Source organism: Pristiophorus japonicus, chromosome 3 (genome assembly GCF_044704955.1).
Source record: "Pristiophorus japonicus isolate sPriJap1 chromosome 3, sPriJap1.hap1, whole genome shotgun sequence".
Taxonomy (NCBI): domain Eukaryota; kingdom Metazoa; phylum Chordata; class Chondrichthyes; family Pristiophoridae; genus Pristiophorus; species Pristiophorus japonicus.
This window is the reverse complement of record NC_091979.1, coordinates 242916770-242939820: the sequence shown is the minus strand read 5'-3', so window position 1 is coordinate 242939820 and position 23051 is coordinate 242916770. Positions and strand designations below refer to the sequence as shown.

General features: G+C 50.5%; 1 protein-coding gene across 1 annotated transcript in view; it reads left to right on the top strand.

The window, feature by feature from the left end:
* Positions 1-23051, top strand: part of LOC139255574 (arsenite methyltransferase-like) — a 107318-nt gene that overhangs the window by 56447 nt on the left and 27820 nt on the right. Inside the window, exon 11 of the mRNA XM_070873952.1 lies at positions 18205-21800. Within this exon, the coding sequence (XP_070730053.1) occupies positions 18205-18306 (102 nt within the window). The 3' untranslated portion in view covers positions 18307-21800. The remainder of the gene's footprint in view (positions 1-18204; positions 21801-23051) is intronic.

Below are 23051 nucleotides of genomic sequence, written 5' to 3'. Positions count from 1 at the left end.
CCAACACACCCTCTCTCCCCAACACACCCTCTCTCCCCAACACACCCTCTCTCCCCAACACACCCTCTCTCCCCAACACACCCTCTCTCCCCAACACACCCTCTCTCCCCAACACACCCTCTCTCCCCAACACACCCTCTCCCCCCAACAACACACCCTCTCCCCCCAACAACACACCCTCTCCCCCCAACAACACACCCTCTCCCCCCAACAACACACCCTCTCCCCAACAACACACCCTCTCCCCAACAACACACCCTCTCCCCAACAACACACCCTCTCCCCAGGGGAAAGCGGGGCGGGGGGCACGGTGTGCAGGGGAGAGCGGGAGTGGGGGTGCGGGGGTGCGATGTGTAGGGGAGAGCAGGAATGGGGGGGGGGCAATATGTAGGGGAGAGCGGGGGTGGGGGGGGGGCAATGTGTAGGGGAGAGCGGGGGTGGGGGGGGGGCGATGTGTCGGGGAGAGCGGGGGTGGGGAGGGGGGCGATGTGTAGGGGAGAGCGGGGGGGGTGGCGATGTGTAGGGGAGAGCGGGGGTGTGGGGGGACGTTGTGTAGGGAAGAGCGGGGGTGGGGTGGCGATGTGTAGGGAAGAGCGGGGGTGGGGTGGCGATGTGTAGGGGAGAGCGGGGGGGGTGGCGATGTGTAGGGGAGAGCGGGGGGGCCATGTGTAAGGGAGAGCGGGGGGGCGATGTGTAGGGGAGAGCGGGGGGGCGATGTGTAGGGGAGAGCGGGGGGGCCATGTGTAAGGGAGAGCGGGGGGGCCATGTGTAGGGGAGAGCGGGGGGGCCATGTGTAGGAGAGAGCGGGGGGGGCCATGTGTAGGGGAGAGCGGGGGGGCCATGTGTAGGGGAGAGCGGGGGGGCCATGTGTAGGGGAGAGCGGGGGGGCCATGTGTAGGAGAGAGCGGGGGGGCCATGTGTAGGGGAGAGCGGGGGGGCGATGTGTAGGGGAGAGCGGGGGGGCCATGTGTAAGGGAGAGCGGGGGGGCCATGTGTAGGAGAGAGCGGGGGGGCGATGTGTAAGGGAGAGCGGGGGGGCCATGTGTAAGGGAGAGCGGGGGGGCCATGTGTAAGGGAGAGCGGGGGGGCCATGTGTAGGAGAGAGCGGGGGGGCGATGTGTAAGGGAGAGCGGGGGGGCCATGTGTAAGGGAGAGCGGGGGGGCCATGTGTAAGGGAGAGCGGGGGGGCCATGTGTAGGAGAGAGCGGGGGGAGCCATGTGTAGGAGAGAGCGGGGGGGCGTGGTGTAAGGGAGAGCGGGGGGGCCATGTTTAAGGGAGAGCGGGGGGGGCCATGTGTAAGGGAGAGCGGGGGGGCCATGTGTAGGAGAGAGCGGGGGGGCGATGTGTAAGGGAGAGCGGGGGGGCCATGTTTAAGGGAGAGCGGGGGGGGCCATGTGTAAGGGTGAGCGGGGGGGCCATGTGTAGGGGAGAGCGGGGGGGGCCATGTTTAAGGGAGAGCGGGGGAGCCATGTGTAAGGGAGAGCGGGGGGGCCATGTGTAGGGGAGAGCGGGGGGGGCGATGTGTAGGGGAGAGCGGGGGGGGCCATGTGTAGGGGAGAGCGGGGGGGGCCATGTGTAGGGGAGAGCGGGGGGGGCCATGTGTAGGGGAGAGCGGGGGGGGCGATGTGTAGGGGAGAGCGGGGGGGGCCATGTGTAAGGGAGAGCGGGGGGGGCCATGTGTAGGAGAGAGCGGGGGGGGCCATGTGTAAGGGAGAGCGGGGGGGCGATGTGTAAGGGAGAGCGGGGGGGCCATGTGTAGGGGAGAGCGGGGGGGCCATGTGTAAGGGAGAGCGGGGGGGCCATGTGTAAGGGAGAGCGGGGGGGGCGATGTGTAAGGGAGAGCGGGGGGGCCATGTGTAGGAGAGAGCGGGGGGGCGATGTGTAAGGGAGAGCGGGGGAGCAGGGGTGGTTGAGCCGAATGGCCTGTTTCTGTGCCATATATCCTATGTAATCCTATGTACACTTGCATTTATTGCCTGTCCCAGTTGCCCTGAAAAGCTGGTGAGGGGTTTGATGAACTGAGTGATTTGTTGCGGCCACTTGGTGGGGCAGTGAAGAGTCAACCACCATGGTGCAGGATTGCAGTCTGACCGAGGAAGGGCAACTCGTCTCCTTCCCTAAAGGATATTTGTTTTCACATTGTCATGTTCACTTTTAATGATACCGTTTTTTTTTTATTTTAAATTCAAATTTTATTTCAAATTCAGGTTCCCATGGTGGGATTTGAACTAGCGTTCTCTATTATTAGTTCAAGCCTCGGGATAACTAGTCGAGCAGCATTCCCATTACACTACCAGACCCTTACCATACCACCACATTATTTGGTTGGTTAGTTCACTAGTGCAGTGCACCTTTTTTGGAAAGAATTCTAAGAACGAGCTCTCCAATATTTAGTTGTGTGCTACAGATTTGACCCCTCACCTTTTTTTGGAACTGATAATTAATTTTTCTCTTCAGCTGCCAATTGTCCTATTTTTGGCAGTTATACCAGACTGCCTACAAGGTCACACTGAGTTAGAAGGCAATGTGCTAAATTAGGTTGAGTAATATAGAGGCAGATAAGTGCAGACTATTGATAACTTTGCTCGTCGTGGGCCTCTTTGGAACAAAATGTCCCCCCTCATAACTTTCATGTTTCCTTGATGGAATGTTGCTTATGGCCTTTCAACATTTACAGGCACTGATAGACCTATCTAAATGTGTGGTCTGTGGGAGCAGGGTAAGGGTTAAGAGCTGCACTCATGAACTAGAGGTCGGTAACAAGCCCAGGTTTGCAGTGATCATCATCATCATAGGCAGTCCCTCGAAATCGAGGAAGACTTGCTTCCACTCTAAAAATGAGTTCTCAGGTGACTGAACAGTCTAATACGGGAATTATATTCTCTGCCACAGCTGAGACAGACAGTGGTTGAAGGAAAGGGTGGGTGGGGAGTCTGGTTTGCCACACGCTCCTTCCGCTGCCTGCGCTTGATTTCTGCATGCTGTTGGCAATGAGACTCGAGGTGCTCAGCGCCCTCCTGGATGCTCTTCCTCCACTTAGGGTGGTCTTTGGCCGGGGACTCCCAGGTGCTGGTGGGGATGTTGCATTTTATCAAGAAGGCTTTGAGCGTGTCCTTGAAACATTTTCCTCTGCCTACCTGGGGCTCGCTTGCCGTGTAGGAGTTCCGAGTATAGCGCTTGCTTTGGGAGTCTCGTGTCAGGCATGCGAACACTGTGGCTTGCCCAGCGGAGCTGCTCAAGTGTGGTCAGTGCTTTGATGTTGGGGATTTGCAAGATCTTGCGGAGACATCGTTGGTGATATTTCTCCAATGATTGAGGTGCCTACTGTACATGGTCCATGTCTCTGAGCCATACAGGAGGGCGGGTATCATTAAAGCCCTGTAGACCGCACAGCACTGTGCGCCAGTGCAGCCTTTGGCCGCCTGAGGAAAAGTGTGTTTGAAGACCAGGCCCTCAAAACTGTCGCCAAGCTCATGCTCTATATCCGCCTTCCTGTATGGCTCAGAAACATGGACCGTGTACAGCAGACACCTCAAGTCGCTGGAGAAATACCACCAACGATGTCTCCGCAAGATCCTACAAATCCCCTGGGAGGACAGACGTACCAACGTTAGCGTCCTCGTCCAGGCCAACAACCCCAGCATTGAAGCACTGACCACACTCGATCAGCTCTGCTGGGCAGGCCACATTGTTCGCATGCCAGACACGAGACTCCTAAAGCAAGCGCTCTACGCGGAACTCCTTCATGGCAAACAAGCCAAAGGTGGGCAGTGGAAACATTACAAGGACACCCTCAAAGCCGCCTTGATAAAGTGCAACATCCCCACTGACATCTGGGAGTCTCTGGCCAAAGACCATCCGGGAGGACGCTGAGCTCCTCGAGTCTCGTCACCGAGGGCATGCATAAATCAAGCGTAGGCAGCGAAAAGAGTGTGCGGCAAACCAGTCCCACCCATCCTTTCCCTCGACGACTATTTGTCCCACCTGTGACAGAGACTGTGGTTCTCATATTGGACTGCACAGCCACCTAAGAACTCATGCTAAGAATGGAAGCAAGTCTTCCTTGATTCCGAGGGACTGCTTATGATGATGATGATGGTAGACCATGAGCTTGGTGATGATGACCAGTTGACCAATGTGTCCAATGGATTTTCGCCATCATGCACACTGGCTCTTTTTTTTTCCAGTACTACACAAGGAGTTGGAAGCTTGTCACGACTAAGGTCCTCCATCGAATTTGTTCAACCCTACGAAAACTAGTTGGGTTTACGTACTGCTGCCCTGTGTCCTAACTGCCACCGAGTCCCGTTCACCCATCACCCCCTGTGCTTGCTGACCTACATTGGCTCCCGGTTAAGCCACGCCTCGATTTCAAAAATTTTCATCCATGTTTACAAATCTCTCCATGGCCTTGCCCCTCCCTATCTCTGTAATTTCCTCCAGCCCCCTTGAGCATCCCTGATTTTAATCGTTTCACCATTGGTGGCCATGCCTTCTGCCTAGTCCCCAAGCTCTGGAATTCCCTCTCTAAACCTCTCCGCCTCTTTACCTCTCTTTCCTCCTTCAAGACGCTCCTTAAAACCTCCCTCTTTGATCAACCTGCCAAATTTCTACTTATGCGGTTCGGTGTCAAATTTTTAAAATCTCATAATACTCCTGTTAAGCGCCTTGGGACGATTCACTACATTAAAGGCGCTATATAAATATAAGTTGTTGTTGTTCAAATCCCACTCCAAAGCCTTGAGCACAAAATCCAGGCTGTCACACCCAGTGCGGCGCTGAGGTAGAGCTGCACTGTCGGAGGTGCCGTCTTTAGATGAGACATTAAACCGAGGTCCCCATCTACTCTCCCAGGTGGACGTAAAGGATCCCACGGCACTATTTCGAAGAAGAGCAGGGAAGTTATCACCGGTGCCCTGGGGCCAATATTTATCCCTCAATCAACATCACAAAATAAAATAGATTGTCTGGTCATCATTAGCACATTGCTGTTTGTGGGAGCTTGCTGTGCGCAAATTGGCTGCCGCATTTCCTACATTACAACAGTGACTACACTCCAAAAGCTTCAATCATTGGGAGTAAACGCTTTGGGACGTCCTGAGCTCATGAAGGGTGTTGTATAAATCAGCAGCGTGCAGCGGCCTGGCCCGGAAATCGGTGCAGTCCCGGCCTGCCAGACTATTAGCAGGCCGGGGCCATTAGAGGGAGCAGCGCGTGCTACTGCAGGAGGGCGACGGCTGACTGCAATGTGGGCAAGTACAGCAGGAGTGACGAGGGCAGGGTGAAGGAGCGGCAAGCGTTCGTAGAGGGATGTGATCAGGGCCCAGGACAGGCGAGAGTTCGGGTCAAAGAAGAGGCGAGGGCCCAGGGGCAGCGTGGGCCAGCCCACACTGCGATATGTGTGCGCACTAGGTCTATGCAGCAGAGCTGGTCTCCAGTCGTCTTCGTTAACCCTTGCCACTGGACCAAGACCTAGCTCTGTCAAGTCCGTGTGGTGGCTGGTGTGCAACGGCCACCACACGTTAAAAAAATCCATGCACAGGCATCTTCCACCCTTCAACATGTCGTTCGGGATCTGGAATATTAGGTCCTTCATTAAAATACCTGTGAATTCATCCCTTTTTGACGTGGAAGCAAATCATTCTCGTTTCGAGGGTCTACCTATGATGATGATGATGATGATCATGATAAATGCAAGTCTTTCTTTCTGAAGGACATTAGTGAGTCAGATTTAACTTATTACTACAGTCCAACAGCTTCATGGTCACTTTTACTGATGCCAGCTTTTTACTTCAAATTGCAAGTGTTTTTGAAAGTGAATTGAATTTCTCAAACTACTGTGGTGGGATTTGAACTCTCATTCTCTGGATTATGAGAATAGCTCGGCACATGCTCGGACAGTGTATTGAGATACCTTACCGTACATAAGTTAAAGGAGCAGCTTTTGTGTCAGTGACAGCGGCAAAGTCAAATGCTGCCGTGATTGGACACTTCATTCGAAGTGGTTCCAGAATAATGATACACTTGTTTTTATTGGATGAAAGGTTTAATTCAGTGTTTATTGCAATCTCGAGAAGCTGCGGGGTTACGTGGTGAACATTGTGTTCCGATCAATATCGTCAGCAACCTTGTGAGTGTTAATTGTCGCCAGTACAGCTCATCAAGGGCCACCCAACACACTGCCTATCCAGGTGCGATTACATCATCAATTCTCCGCTCCCTGACCTTCTCCAATGTTTATGAATTCTATGCTTGAAAAACTGAGATTTTCCATTGAAAGGTTAACAGAGGTTGAAATGTGCCTGTATTATTTACAAATGATGAATCAAAATAATTTAGACAGTGTAATGTTCAGGATATTTCCCCCCATCACCCATCTAAATGCCTTAAGCAACGGTTAAGCCACGCCTCGATTTCACAGTTATCATCCTTGTTTACAAATCCCTCCATGGCCTCGTCCCTCTCTAGCTCTGTAATCTCCAGTCCCCGAGATGTCTGCGCTCCTCTAATTCTGCCCTCTTGAGCATCCTTGATTATAATTGCTCAACCATAGGTGGCCGTGCCTTCTGTTGCCTGGGCCCTAAGCTCTGGAATGACATGCTAAACCTCTCCGCCTCACTACCTCTCTTTCCAAGACGCTCCTTAAAACCTACCTCTTTGACCAAGCTTTTGGTCACCTGCGCTAATTTCTCCTTATGTGGCTCAGTGTCAAATTTTTTATCTCACAATATTCCTGTGAAGCGCCTTGGGACATTTCACTATGTTAAAGGTGTCATGTATTCACCTATCAGTGTAACCCATGTATAAGCTGACCTAAGTTGTACACCTTGAGAACATTGACCACAAGGGGGTGAACTTGTGGGAGACACTCCTAACCTGGACTTTCAGGTATAAAAGGGGAAGCTCCACCCACCTTCATTACTTGAGGTCTTGGTAATAAAGGTAACTGGCCACAGAGTGACCTTCTCTCAAGTATGGGCCTCGTGTGCATTTATACTGTATAGTAAGGACATATCATTGGCGACGAGAAACTGGGATTTCAACCACGCGAGCATGGCCACTAGCAGCACACAAGAGAGGTACTGTGTTGGTGATGATTGGGATGACTTTATTGAGAGACTACAGCAAAGTTTTGTCACTAAGGAATGGTCGGGACAGGATTCGGCCGACAAACGCACGGCTCATCTCCTGACAGTTTGTGGATCCAGAACGTACTCCCTGATGAAGGACCTTCTAGCGCCAGAGAAGCCGGCGGACAAGACGTTCGAAGAGCTCAGTAAGTTGATCGGGGAACACCTTAAACCGGCGAGCAGCATGCATATGGCGAGACACTGGTTTTACACGCACCGGCGGCGAGAAGGACAAAGCGTTCCGGACATCATGGCAGATCTCCGGCGACTGGTGAGCCGATGTAAGTTCCCAGGTGCATGCAGAGCGGAGATGCTGCGAGATGTTTTTATTGAGGGCATCGCGCACGCTGGGGTTTTCAGGAAACTGATTGAGACCAAAGACTTGACCTTGGAAGCGGCGGCTCTGATAGCCCAGACATTTATCTCAGGGGAGGAAGAGACCAGAATGATGTATGACAAAAATCTTGGCTCAAATGCAGCAAACGACCAGGGAGTCAACATTGTTAACGCGGCACACAGTTCTCTAGGCAGACAAGGGCAATCGGACATGCCCCAGCATGTAGTCGAACCCAAAGGGGGAATTCAACAGAGACAATGGCTAGCTGAACGGCGATTCATGCCATCGTAGTGGACAATGCGGCCAGTAATGGGGCCATCGACACCTGTTAATGGTGCGCTTAAGGACAGTTACAGAGACAGTCAGAGACGATCGACTGGTAATGGACCTTTTGTTTCCAACAACGGGGCCTCCAGCTCATACAGGAGGTGTGCAGGCAAACACCCAGCCAGAACTTGCAGGTATCAGCAATATACCTGCATAAACTACAACGTCAGCGGTCACTTGGCGCGTATGTGCAGGAAGCCTACAGCCAGGTTGATGTACGAGGAGGACGGGCCCGATGTAAGCCCTACAAGACCAAATGAATACTGGGGGAAATCGGGGGAAATCGCTGGAAGCTGAAGTTCAGCGAGTTGAGCACCATGTTGTGTTCATATACCAGGACACCACCGAAAATGATGAAAGTGCTCCTCAATGGCATCCCAGTATTAATGGAGCTGGACACGGGGGCCAGCCAGTCCCTGATGAGTATCAAACAGTTCGAAAGGTTGTGGGTGTCCAAGGCCAGGAGGCCAAAATTATTGCCGATTGACGCACAGCTACGGACATATACAAAGGAGATCATTCCGGTGCTAGGCAGTGCCACTGTGGTCATGACCCACAAAGATTCGGAGAACAGGTTGCCACTCTGGATAGTCCCGGGGGATGGTCACGCACTACTGGGGAGGAGTTGGCTTGCTGTCATGAACTGGAAATGGGGCGATGTCAATGCAATTTCTTCTATGGAGCAAGTATCATGCTCACAGGTCCTGGACAAATTTGACTCAGTATTACAACCCGGCATCGGCACTTTCATGGGGGCCAAGGTAGTGATTCACATAAACTCGGACGCCAGGCCAGTACATCAGAAGGCCAGAGCGGTGCCGTACGTGATGCGGGAAAAGATAGAATGCGAATTGGATCACCTGCTGAGGGAAGCCATCATCTCGTCAGTCGAATTCAGTGACTGGGCGAGCCCGTTCGTAATCGTGCCCAAGGCGGATGGGTTGGTCAGGATATGTGGCAATTACAAGGCCACCATCAATCGGGTGTCACTCCAAGACCAGTACCCGCTACTGAGAGTGGAGGACCTCTTTGCGACGCTATCCGGTGGCAAACTTTTTTCAAACCTGACCTCAGCTTACATGACCCAGGAGCTGACGAGTGAGTCGAAGAAGCTGACCACCATCACGACACACAAGGGGTTGTTTGAGTATAACACATGTCTGTTTGGGATTCGTTCGGCCGCCGCGATCTTTCAGCGAAATATGGAAAGCCTCCTCAAGTCGATTCCAGAGACGGTGGTTTTTCAAGACGACATCCTCATCATGGGTCGCGATACTGAAGAACACCTCCACAATCTGGAGGAGGTGCTACGCAGACTGGACCGGGTAGGGCTGCAACTGAAAAAGGCGAAGTGCGTCTTCTTAGCTCCAGAGGTAGAATTCCTGGGGAGGAGGGTAGCAGCAGACGGGATCAGACCGACTGCGTCCAAAACGGAAGCGATCCAGAGAGCACCCAGACCCCGCTTCTTCCTGGGGCTCCTGAACTATTTTGTTAACTTTCTTCCCAAATTGAGCACGCTGTTAGAGCCTCTATACGTGCTCCTACGCAAAGGTTTCGATTGGGTCTGTGGGGACAGTCAGCAAAGGGCTTTTGATAGAGCACGCAATTTGTTATGCTCCAACAAACTGTTAACGTTATATGATCGTGTAAGAAACTTGTTTTAACGTGAGATGCGTTGTCCTATGGGGTCGGGTATGTGTTGCAGCATGTTAATGCCAAGGGTCAGTTACAGCCGGTAGCTTATGCCTCCAGAAGTCTGTCCCAGGCAGAAAGGGGCTACGGGATGGTAGAAAAGGAAGCGCTAGCATGTGTATATGCAGTAGAAAAAATGCACCAGTACCTGTTTGGCAGGAAATTTGAGCTGGAGACAGATCACAAACCCCTTTTGGCCGACAACAAGGCCATAAATGCGAATGCATCAGCCCACATACAGAGGTGGGCACTTACGTTCGCCACCTATGACTACACAATTCGGCACAGACCGGGCACTGAAAACTGCACCGATGCACTCAGCAGGCTCCCACTAGCCACCACTGAGGGGGCAACTGAGCATGATGCTGGGATGGTCATCGCTGTTGAAGCTTTCGAAAGCGAAGGCTCACCTGTGACAGCCCGTCAGATTAAAGTCTGGACAAATAAAGACCCGCTACTGTCTTTAGTTAAGAAATGTGTCCTGAATGGGGACTGGGCAGCCACGTACGGGGCATGCCCTGAGGAATTTAAACCATTTCATAGGCGCAAGGATGAACTCTCGATTCAGGCCAATTGCCTACTGTGGGGAAACCGAGTAGTCATGCCCCAGATGGGCAGAGAGGTGTTTATCAGAGAACTTCACAATGAGCACCTGGGCATTGTCATGATGAATGTCACATGTTTGGTGGGCAGGGATAGATGCAGACCTGGAACTTTGTGTTCGCAAGTGCAACACGTGTGCTCAGCTGGGCAACGCACCCAGGGAAGCCCCCCTTAGCCCATGGTCCTGGCCTGCCAAGCCATGGTCATGCATCCATGTGGACTACGCAGGTCCTTTCATGGGAAAAATGTTTTTGGTTGTAGTAGACGCCTACTCCAACTGGATTGAGTGTGCCAATCCAACTGGATTTAAAATTCAAGCACATCCTCAGCCACAATAGAAAGTCTACGGGCAATGTTTGCCACCTATGGTCTACCGGATGTCTTGGTCAGCGACAATGGCCTGTGCTTCACAAGCACTGAATTCCAGGACCTCATGGCAGGCAATGGAATCAACCATGTCAGAACGGCACCGTTCAAGCCAGCCTCAAACAGCCAGGCGGAATGAGCAGTGCAGATCATCAAACGGGATGCTCAGAATCCAAGGGGGTTCCCTACAAAGCCGCTTATCACGCCTCCTGTTGGCCAATAGATCCCGACCACACTCGCTCACAGGGGTTCCACCCGCAGAGCTGCTAACGAAAAGGACGCTCAAAACCAGGTTATCCCGTATACACCCCAAATGAAAGAAATTGTTGAGAGCAGGCATCAGTTCACAATGTGACTACCATGACAGGAATGCGAGGGCGCGATGTATTGATGTCAATTACCCTGTTTTTGTCCTTAATTACGCTGCAGGGCCCAAATGGCTTGCAGGCACTGTGATTGCCAAAGAGGGGAATAGGGTTTTGGTAGTTAAACTTACCAATGGACAAATCTGCCGCAAACACGTGGATCAAACAAAAAGGAGGTTCAGCAACCCCATAGAAGAAGCAGAGGAAGAACACGACGTAGAGTTTACTCCACCACAGGTGACAGAACATCGGAACCGAGTGGAGGAGAGCCCAGTCACTGTGGGCAGTCCGGTCAGGCCTGAGGCACCGCAAACAGCAGATACTCAGGCCAGCACCCAACAACCGGAGCCCCAACTCAGGCACTCTACAAGGGAGCATAAACCACCAGAGAGACTTAACCTGTGATCCCAATAAGACTTTGGGGGGGGGAGGGGGGGAGGTGATGTCATGTATTCAACTATCATTGTAACCCATGTATAAGCTGACCTAAGTTGTACACCTTGAGAATATTGACCACAAGGGGGTGAACTTGTGGGAGACACTCCTAACCTGGACTTTCAGGTATAAAAGGGGAAGCTCCACCCACCTTCATCACTTGAGGTCTTGGTAATAAAGGTAACTGGTCACAGAGTGACCTGCTCTCAAATATGGGCCTCGTGTGCATTTATAATGTATCGTAAGGACATATCAAAAGGCACTATATAAATACAAGTTATTGTTGTCTTCCTTCCCCTCCTAAAGGCACTCAGTCATACCGGGGTGAGCTTCCGTGGGTGGGTGTTGTCCAAATGACCAGTCTCTACTATTGAGCCTGCGCATTGAGTGTCGGCAGGCTGGTCAATATATTCGTACGCATTTTTTCCATTAAGAATCACACGTCGATGATGAGAAGCATGGCTGAAAGGAACATAAGAATTGGGAGCAGGTATCGGTCATATGGCCCCTTGAGCCTGTTTCGCCATTCAATATGATTATGGCTGATCATTGACCTCAACTCTACTTCCCTGCTCGATCTCCATATCCCTTTTTTCCCCTCGACTCCAAAAATCTATCGTTCTCAGCCTTGAATATACTCAACGACACAGCATCCACAGCCCTTTGGGGGAAGAGAATTCCAAAGATTGACAACCCTATTTAGTGAAGAAATTCCTCCTCATCTGTGCAAAATGGCTGACCCCTTATCCTGAGACTGTGAACCCCTTAGACACCCAGCCAGGGGGAAACAACCTCTCAGCAGCTAATGGTGATTGGCTGTGTCATGTATCCTACATGGTCACTGCTTGCACTATTACAAGGTGTGCCACCAGAGGGCACCGCAGTGGGAGACTTGCAGGTTACCTGTACAGGTGTGAATGGCCTGGTATAAAAGGCAGGCCACCAGGTGTGATCCTCACTCTGGAGTTATCAATAAAGGACTAAGGTCACTCCAGTTCAAGTACAACACTTAGCCTCGTGGAGTCATTATCAGAGCATCTAAAGACACAACAATTGGCGACGAGATTACGGACCTTCACACGAAAATGGCTACCCTTGGTAAGTTGCAGCAGTTCGCCGATGGTGATGATTGGGACGCCTTTGTGGAGAGGCTCGACCATTTCTTCACAGCAAACGACTTGGCAGGCGACGACCTGGCTGGCGACAACCCGGCCACACTGGCTGATAGGCGCAGAGCTATCCTGCTAACCAGTTGTGGGCCGACCATCTATGGCCTCATCAGGGACTTGCTGGCGCCAGCTAAGACAACGACCAAGACGTACAAGGAGCTCGTAACGCTGATCCAAGAGCAACTCAAGCCCAAGGAGAGCATCCTCACAGCCAGACTAGGTTCTACACCCACCGACGGCCCAAAGGCTAGGAAATCGCGAAATATGTTGCAGACCTCAGGAGGCTGGCGGCACCGTGTGATTTTGGCAACCACCTCAGCGAAGCGCTGCAGGACATTTTTGTCATTGGAATCGGCCATGCGGGCCTTCTTCATAAGTTACTGTCTGCGGATACCACAGTCACACTTCAGAAGGCCACCTCTGTGAGCCAGGCATTCATGACCTCGACCTGCGGCTCGAGGTAGATAACTCTTCCTCAGGACTCAAACCCGGCAAGTACTGTGCACAGAGTGGCGCCTTTTAGAGGCTGGTCTGTAGAACGCGAACTTTCTCAGGGAAGAGAGAACAACCCCCGAGACCCTTAACTCAGAGTCCGCCGAGGGAGGGCTAGTCCAGTAGCTCCATGCTGGCGTTGTGGAGGGAATCACAGGGCTCACCAGCGCTGTTTTAAAGACTATGTGTGTAAAGGCTGCAGCATAAAGGGCCACCTCCAGTGAATGTGTAAGAGAAATATGACTCACTGTGTTGATGAAGAGTCTGCAGATGGCCATGAATTCAGCGCGGATTATGAAACGATAGGCAGAGAGGCAGCTCAGCCCCACGATGAGCTATATGGCACCACCGAGTGTTCCCCGTTGAGGATGGAAGTTGAGACAGATGGCGTTCCAGTCTTCATGGAAGTGGACATGGGGCGAGCCAGTCAGTAATGAATCAAGAAGCCTTTGAGAGGTTATGGGACAATCCGGCTGAACAACCAAAGTTGGTCCCAGTTCAGGCAAAGCTGCGCACCTACACCAATGAAGTTATCCCAGTCGTTGGTAATGCGGATGTCAAGGTACTCCATGATGGCACAGTGCACAAGTTACCTCTCTGGATTGTTGCAGGTGATGGACCAACGCTACTTGGAAGAAGGTGAATGGAGAAGATCCATTGGAAGTGGGAAGACTTCATCCCTCCAGCGATCGACGTCCTCCGCGCTTGGAGGCAAAGCAAGCCCTCACTTGAGGGTGGACCTGGTACCTGAGAGCAGACCAACACAGCATCCGAGGCACAGACCACGCAGCCGAGATGATCCAGCTGAGACGACCCGAACACATCTTCCAGGCTCCAGTGGCAGGACTCTGGAGGAAGAAAATCGGATCCAAAGGCGACTTCCAAGCTTCGGTGACAGAACCCGGGGAGAAGAGGATCACCGCAGTCGACATCGTGGATGGAGGAAAGATGGTGGCCAGACCACGAGGTGCAGCGCTGATGGAGCAACATGTGGCACCAAACAGAGAAGAGGATTGGGGTAAAGATAGCAAGGCTCTCTTACAGGAGGCCTGCAATCCACCACACTTAAAGGGACAGTTCCACATTTTCAAACAATGTAAGAGCAACTGTGAGTAAGATCTAAAATGTGCAATTGATCAGAATTGTGTGCATGCAATAAACAAAGAAGAGTCTCAATGTAATAGCAACTGTGAGCCAGATGAAAGATGCGAAATTGATGATCAGCGTTGTGTACATGCAATAAGCAAAGAAAAGGCGCGCGATCGTGATCGGAGCTACAGGTTATTTACAATGAGTAATGAAACATTATGCGATGTAGGATTTCAACTGCACTCAGTCAATGCAGCGGGCAGACACCCACCGGGAGCACACAGGTCCAGCGAGCTACCCAATGTAGTAGCCTGCATCCCTGGGACCAGAGTTATGCACCATGGAGTGTGGCCACAAGCAGCCAATACATACAAGCCGCAGAGCAAGCGATCTCAGGAGGGCCACAGCATCGGTATCGATACCATGTCCCTGATCGGCTCCACCTCTCAGGCACCTGATGGCACCAACCACCACGAGCCTGAAAAAGCAAACTGTGCTAAGGCGCAGCTCCCAGACCCTATCGCCACCAAGGCTACGCCTGGGAATGAAGGGTCACCCGCAACAGTTCTCCCAAAGGGGACCGGGACCAGCCAGGATCCCAAACCAAACAACGCCCAGGCTAGCGAGTCAGCAGTTCCCTGTGCACTGCTAGACAACAGCTCCTCAGGGAGCAGCAGCGACCCAGGGCGCAAAGAAAGGACAGGGAGATCACAGGCATCTGTGAACCTGCCCGACGCTAGGAGCAACGGCAACAGCCCCGAGAGCAGGCAACTTGAGCCAACTGGGTTCCCACTGCCAGCACTGGGCATCGCGCCGCCACCAGACTGCAGGGACACCATCCAGCAATTCTGTAACTAGCTTGTCCTTACGCACCGGTCACCAATCCCCAGTAAGTATCGATAATGTATCTCACCAGTCTTGCTTCACAACAGAACCACAAATGTAATGCAAACTTTTTTTTTGGACTTGAATGTAATGAGCCTCCGGCATAATCTATATGTGGGGCGGAGAGAATGGAATGGTCATGGACACACACAAACAGTAACCATCAGCACTCTACTGCCAACGAAACACCAACCACTCACCCAAGATAGAAATGACCCGCCAAGGGTCAACCAGATAGAGCTATGCCCAGAGCACAGTCAATGCAGAGGCGATTTGCATTAAAGGTTTGGGGGAGAGTGATGTCATGTATCCTACATGGCCACTGCTTGCACTATTACAAGGTGTGCCACCAGAGGGCACCGCAGTGGGAGATTTGCAGGATACCTGTACAGGTGTGCCTGGCCTAGTATAAAAGGCAGGCCACCAGGTGTGATCCTCACTCTGGAGTTATAAATAAAGGACTAAGTTCACTCCAGTTCAAGTACAACACTTAGCCTCGTGGAGTCATTATCAGAGCATCTAAAGACATAACAGTCAGCATAATTAACCTTTGCGGGACATCACAAGTTAGCCCAGTCCTGGCCCTCGCCTATGTATGCATGTCTAACTAGACATGATTTGTTTGGTTTTTTTTGTCCTCTTTTGCCAGTGATGCTGGAGCCAATTGTAGCTTTCAGCACCTCCAAGATAGATCAAATGTGAGACCTTGTGATCTGAACGGCTCAGTTACAGTCTTCAACAGAAAATGTTGCGGAACTTTGAGGTTGAATTAAAGTTCCAAGAACTGTCCATGTAACAAATATTGATTCTCCCCTCAGACAAAACGAATATGGATAAGAAAGAAAGACTTGGATTTATATAGAGCCTTTCATGACCACCGGACGTGCCAAAGCGCTTTACAGCCAGTGAAGTACTTTTGAAGTGTAGTCATTATTGTAATGTGAGCAACTTGGCAGCCAATTTGTACACAGCAAGCTTCCACAAACCGCAATGTGATAATGACCAGATAATCAGTTTTTCTTATGTTGATTGAGGGATAAACATTGGCCTGGACACCGGGGATAACTCCCCTGCTCTTCTTTGAAATAGTGCCAGAGGATCTTTTACGTCCACCTGAGAGAGCAGACGGGGCCTCAGTTTAGCGTCTCATCCAAAAGACGGCACCTCCGATAGTGCAGCACTCCCTCAGCACTGCACTGGGAGTGTTAGCCTAGATTTTTGGGTTCAAGTCCCACTCCAACATTTTCTGCTGAAGACTGTAACTGAGCCGTTCAGATCACAACCTTCTGACTCAGAGGCGAGGGAGCCACCCACTGAGCCACAGCTGTTTCTTCTCACTGTTTGTTTTTGTAGTTCTTAGTTTTTGGAGCAAAATTTATTTTCGGACTGTGTGCTGCCTACACTAGCATTACTCAGCAAGATGGTTTACTGCCATTGTTACAGAATTAGATGGATTAGGTTAGATTTGTTTTCCCCAATTCATGACCATTAACAATAGGAATGTGCAGAAGATGTATTTTTTTTTGTAATAATGTGATAACAGATAAAGATAACTTTTTTTTTGTCATTTCCACTTGTAATTATTCCAACTGCCAGGTTGGCTCGGTTCAGTCACACTCTCGCTCCCGGGTCAGAACCCCACTGCAGGACGCGTGCACAAGGCCAGGCTCAACACTATCTCGGTGCTGAGGGGGTGCTGCATTGTTGGAGGTGCCGCTTCCGAATTACGGACCAGTTTGCCCATTCGGACGGATATAAAAGACCCCGCAGTGACTGAAGCATCGCTGACCTGGCCAACACCTGAAAAAAAAACCCCGCTGAACTGATCATTTATCCCATTTGTTGTTTGTGAGCCTCACCCAAATGGGCTGTGATGTTTGGCTAACAAGAATGACTTGCATTTATATAGCAGCTGGAAAATCACCCCAAAGTGCTTCACAGAAGCGAAATCAGACCAAAAAAAAGAAAGTATTTGACTGGGTGTGAAATGCTTTGTGAGATCCCAAGAGGCATGATGAGGTGTGATATATAAATGCAAGTTTTTTTTTTATTCATTCATGGGATGTGGGCAAGGCTGGCATTTATTGCCCATCCCTAATTGCCCTCGAGAAGGTGGTGGTGATCTGTCTCCTTGAACCACTGCAGTCCGTGTGGTGAAGGTGCTCCCACAATGCTGTTAGGAAGGGAGTTCCAGGACTTTGACCCAGCGGCAATATATTTCCATGTCAGGATGGTGTGTGACTTGGAGGGGAACTTACAAGTGATGGTGTTCCCGTGCACCTGCTGCCCTCGTCCTTCTAGGTGGTAGAGGTCGCAGGTTTGGGAGGTACTGCTAAAGAAGCCTTGGTGAGTTGCTGCAGTGCATCTTGTAGATGGTGCACACTATAGCCACGGTGCACCGCTGGTGGAGGGAGTGAATGTTTAAGGCGGTGGATGGGGTGCCAATCAAGCGGGCTGCTTTGTCCTGGATGGTGTCGAGCTTCTTGAGTGTTGTTGCCTATCCCTAATTGCCCTCGAAAAGGTGGTGGTGGCATTTCAGAGGGCAGTTAAGAGTCATCCATATTGCTGTGGGTCTGGATTCACATATCGGCCCAGACCGGGTAAGGGCAGCAGATTTCCTTCCCTAAAGGACATTGGTGAGCCAGATGGGTTTTTATGATAATGTGGTAGTTTAATGGTCACCACTACTGATACAGGTTGAATCTCCCTTATCCGGAACCCGGCCTGTTCTGGATGAGGGAGGTCACGTTAAATTGGATGGTACAGGTACTGAGCAAGGGGATATCGGGGCTGGCTGGCTTGGGGCTGGGAGTGCGGCAGAGAGATCATGGGGGGGGGGGCGGTAGATTGCGGGGTCAGGCCAGCGATTGCGATCGTCGGCAACGAGAAATGACTTCAAGTTGTTCATGTCGGAGTTCTGCGCATGCGCCACCCAGTGGCCGGGAATGGTTCTGGATGAGGGGTGGTTCTGGATAAAGAAGGTTCAACCTGTACTAGCTTTTTATTCCAGATTATTTAATTAACTGAATTTAAATTCCCCAACTGCAGTGGTGGGATTTAAACTTGTGTCCCCGGATCGTTAGTCCAGGCCCCTGGATTATTAGTCCAGTGACATATCCACGATGCCACCGTTCCCCTTTCTGTCCCCTCCTGTTACGTTAGTCAGCTCCTCCACAGCAAGTTCTCACCTCGGGCATCTAGAGCAGTTGCAATGATCCTGTTGGTGGAAGCTGGTGTTTTGAACGGTTGAAGGAGGAGCCATCTTGTCACTGAGGTCTTAATGGCTTTTTGTTTTGATTGCCCCTTTCTTTAGGATACCATCATTGATCCTTTCAAGCTGACTGAAGGAGCAGAGATTGGGGGGACCCCATCCTGTGCTGGAACCTGCTCCGCGCAAAGCAAAGGATGCTGCTGAACCAGCTCCATTCGTTGAAGGAAGTAATTCCACTCGGGCCAACAATCAGGAAACCCAACATCAAGAAATGATTGGAGGCGAGAGAGAGAGACCCTGTTTCTCCCACTTTGGCCTGAGCTGTGCTGGAAATGAACATTGAATCTACCTGTCTCTGGCTACCTGCGAACACCATGACTTGGTCTGAGAACCTCTTCACCACAAGCCATGTTTTACTTGGAGGAATCGTGTTGTTTTTCCAAGTTTTAGTCTAGCGTTTCCCCTGAGTTTGCAGCTCTTCTTGAAACTGTGTGGTTTTCTGCCCCTGTACATCCACACCTCCCAGTGTAATGTATTTGCTTCGTGGGTTCTTTGCTTAAGAATTCATGGCAACACATTACTATTAAGAACTAGTTGGTTTATTAACGAAGGTTTAACAATCACACTACACATTACCAGTTCATCCACTAGGCTCACAACAGCATACCTCATTGTGGATGACCTAGACCCAACTGACTGGGGTTTTATTGAGTCTTGTGAACATCATATGACTGGCTAAGCCACTCACAATGCAACAGCTCTACAACCTTGTGAGCATACTCACAGGTGCATACAGTATACCAAGTATCTGACTTGAGCTGAATTCCAGTCTACCTACTCTTGGTTTAAACCCTCAAAACTGCATTTATAGAAACATAGAAAATAGGTGCAGGAGTAGGCTATTCGGCCCTTCGAGCCTGCACCGCCATTCAATGAGTTCATGGCTGAACATGCAACTTCAGTACCACATTCCTGCTTTCTCGCCATACCCCTTGATCCCCCTAGTAGTAAGGACTACATCTAACTCCTTTTTGAATATATTCAGTGAATTGGCCTCAACAACTTTCTGTGGTAGAGAATTCCACGGGTTCACCACTCTGAGTGAAGAAGTTTTTCCTCATCTCGGTCCTAAATGGCTTACCCCTTATCCTTAGACTGTGACCCCTGGTTCTGGACTTCCCCAACATTGGGAACATTCTTCCTGCATCTAACCTGTCTAAACCCGTCAGAATTTTAAACGTTTCTATGAGATCCCCTCTCATTCTTCTGAACTCCAGTGAATACAAGCCCAGTTGATCCAGTCTTTCTTGATATGTCAGTCCCACCATTCCGGGAATCAGTCTGGTGAACCTTCGCTGCACTCCCTCAATAGCAAGAATGTCCTTCCTCAAGTTAGGAGACCAAAACTATACACAATACTCCATGTGTGGCCTCACCAAGGCCCTGTACAACTGTAGCAACATCTCCCTGCCCTGGTACTCAAATCCCCTCGCTATGAAGGCCAACATGCCATTTGCTTTCTTAACCGCCTGCTGTACCTGCATGCCAACCTTCAATGACTGATGTACCATGACACCCAGGTCTCGTTGCACCTCCCCTTTTCCTAATCTGTCACCATTCAGATAATAGTCTGTCTCTCTGTTTTTACCACCAAAGTGGATAACTTCATATTTATCCACATTATACTTCATCTGCCATGCATTTGCCCACTCACCTAACCTATCCAAGTCACTCTGCCGCCTCATAGCATCCTCCTCGCAGCTCACACTGCCACTCAACTTAGTGTCATCCGCAAATTTGGAGATACTACATTTAATCCCCTCGTCTAAATCATTAATATACGATGTAAACAGCTGGGGCCCCAGCACAGAACCTTGCGGTACCCCACTAGTCACTGCCTGCCATTCTGAAAAGTACCCATTTATTCCTACTCTTTGCTTCCTGTCTGACAACCAGTCTCAATCCATGTCAGCACACTACCCCCAATCCCATGTGCTTTAACTTTGCAATTAATCTCTTGTGTGGGACCTTGTCGAAAGCCTTCTGAAAGTCCAAATATACCACATCAACTGGTTCTCCCTTGTCCACTCTACTGGAAACAACTGCAAAAAATTCCAGAAGATTTGTCAAGCATGATTTCCCTTTCACAAATCCATGCTGACTTGGACCTATCATGTCACCTCTTTCCAAATGCGCTGCTATGACATCCTTAATAATTGATTCCATCATTTTAACCACTACTGGTGTCAGGCTGACCGGTCTATAATTCCCTGTTTTCTCTCTCCCTCCTTTTTGAAAAAATGGGGTTACATTGGCTACCCTCCACTCGATAGGAACTGATCCAGAGTCTATGGAATGTTGGAAAATGACTGTCAATGCATCCGCTATTTCCAAGGCCACCTCCTTAAGTACTCTGGGATGCAGTCCATCAGACCCTGGGGATTTATCGGCCTTCAATCCCATCAATTTCCACAACACAATTTCCCGACTAATAAGGATTTCCCTCAGTTTCTCCTTTTTACTAGATCCTCTGACCCCTTTTATATCCGGAAGGTTGTTTGTGACCTCCTTAGTGAATACCGAACCAAAGTACTTGTTCAATTGGTCTGCCATTTCTTTGTTCCCCGTTATGACTTCCCCTGATTCTGACTGCAGGGGACCTACGTTTGTCTTTACTAACCTTTTTCTCTTTGATTCCACGTGGAATCCAGGATGATCGGGTAAAGGATTAAAAGTGTCAGCTGTGACTCAGTGGATAGCACCCTGGCCTCGGAGTCAGAAGGTTGTGGGATCAAGTCCCAACGCCGGAGATGTGAGCATGCAAAATCCAGGCTGACACTCCAGTGCAGTGCTGAGGGATCAGGGAATGCTGCACTGTCAGAGGTGTTATCTTTCGAATGAGACTTATTGGCCCGGACACCGGGGAGAACTCCCCTGCTCTTCTTCAAAATAGTGCAGTGGGATCATTTACATCCACCTGAGAGGGCAGACGGAGCCTCGGTTTAATGTCTCAACCGAAAGACGGCACCTCCGACAGTGCAGCACTCCTTCAGCACTGCACTGGAGTGTCAGCCTGGATTTTTTGTGCTCAATTCTCTTGAAGTGGGACCTGAACCCACAACCTCCTGACTCTGAGGCAACGGTGCTACCCACTGAGCCACAGCTGACACTCTATAATATAGTAAAACAATCCAAGGCGCCTCACAGGTTATCTTCAGAACGTGATTTTGTTTTTGAAACCAGTTGAAAGAGGGCGGTCTCTTAAGCACACAAAAAGGCTCTCAGTCCTGAGTGGAGTCAGTGATTGACACCGAGCATCACATTTCAGGATGAGCTTTTCAAGTCATGGAGAGTGGTAAATATCAGTGAGTGCTGGGACAGTCGAGACCCACCTTGCTTTCAAATTGGTTCGTCGCTTGGGACGCGAGTTTTTAAATTCCCTGTGATTTCAGGACACGTTTGATTGATGTAACGTTTTACGGTTCAAATCTTCTGTTCCGTCAGGAATGCTTTCTCAGTACAATAAAAACCTTCGAAGAAGCTGTAATGTCTGTGTGCTTCACCAGGGAATCTAATCACCAACGGCCCCTTCAGATAAATGGGCTGCAGTCTGGTTTTGATGGGGAGTCGTCTTGCAAAGTGATCAGATTCAGTGAGGCAGCTCTTGGGGTATTCTGCTCACACAGGTAGGGCTACAGGTGAGGTTTGAAAACAGGAAATTGCTGCAAGTGTCTCATGAATGTGTGGAGTCCAACCTGTTAAAATATAACAGCTGATTACCTTATCTTACCTCTTTCCTGCTCCCATACTTTGTTGTTTACTTTCTCCGCCTGCCCCTCAGCTTCCCCAATGTGTCAGCTGCGGCTCACTGTGTAGCTCCCTCTCTGAGTCAGAAGGTTGTGTGTTCGAGTCCTACCCCAGGGACTTGAGCACAACATATTATTCATTCATGGGATGTGGGTGTCACTGGCAAGGCCCCAGCCCTAATTGCCCTTGAGAAGGTGGTGGTGAGCCACCTTCTTGAACCGCTGCAATCCGTGTGGTGAAGGTGCTCCCACAGTGCTGTTAGGGAGGGAGTTCCAGGATTTTGACCCAGCGACGATGCAGGAACAGCGATATATTTCCAAGTCAGGATGGTGTGTGACTTTGAGGGGAGCTTGAAGGTGATGGTGCTCCCATGCGCCTGCTGCCCTTGTCCTTCTAGGTGGTAGAGGTCGTGGGATTGGGAGGTTCAGCCGAAGAAGCCTTGGCGAGTTGCTGCAGTGCATCTTGTAGATGGTACACACTGCAGCCACAGTGCGCCGGTAATGGAGGGAGTGAATGTTGAAGGTGGTGGATGGGGTGCCAATCAAGCGGGCTGCTTTGTCCTGGATGGTGTCGTGCTTCTTGAGTGTTGTTGGAGCTGCACTCATCCAGGCAAGTGGAGGGTATTCCATCACATTCCTGACTTGTTCCTTGTAGATGGTGGAAAGGCTTTGGGGAGTCGGGAGGTGAGACACTCGCCGCAGAATACCCAGCATTCTGTCCTACTCTTGTTGCCACAGTATTTATGTTTTTTAAATTTGTTCATGGGATGTGGGCATTGCTGGCAAGGCCAGCATTTATTGCCCATCCTTAATTGCCCTTGGGAAGGTGGTGGTGAGCCACCTTCTTGAACCGCTGCAGTCTGTGAGGTGAAGGTACAGCAGTTTGGAACAACTTAGTGTCTTGCTGGGCCATTTCACAGGGCAGGTAAGAGTCAACCACATTGCTGTGGGTCTGGGGTCACACATCGGCCAGACCGGGTACGGCAGCTTTCCCTCCCTAAAGAACATTAGTGAACCAGTTGGGTCTTTACAACAATCCGGTAGTTTCATGGTCACCATTACTAACACTAGCTTTTTATTCCAGATTTATTTAATTAACTGAATTTAAATTCCCAGCTGCCATGGTGGGATTTGAACTCGTGT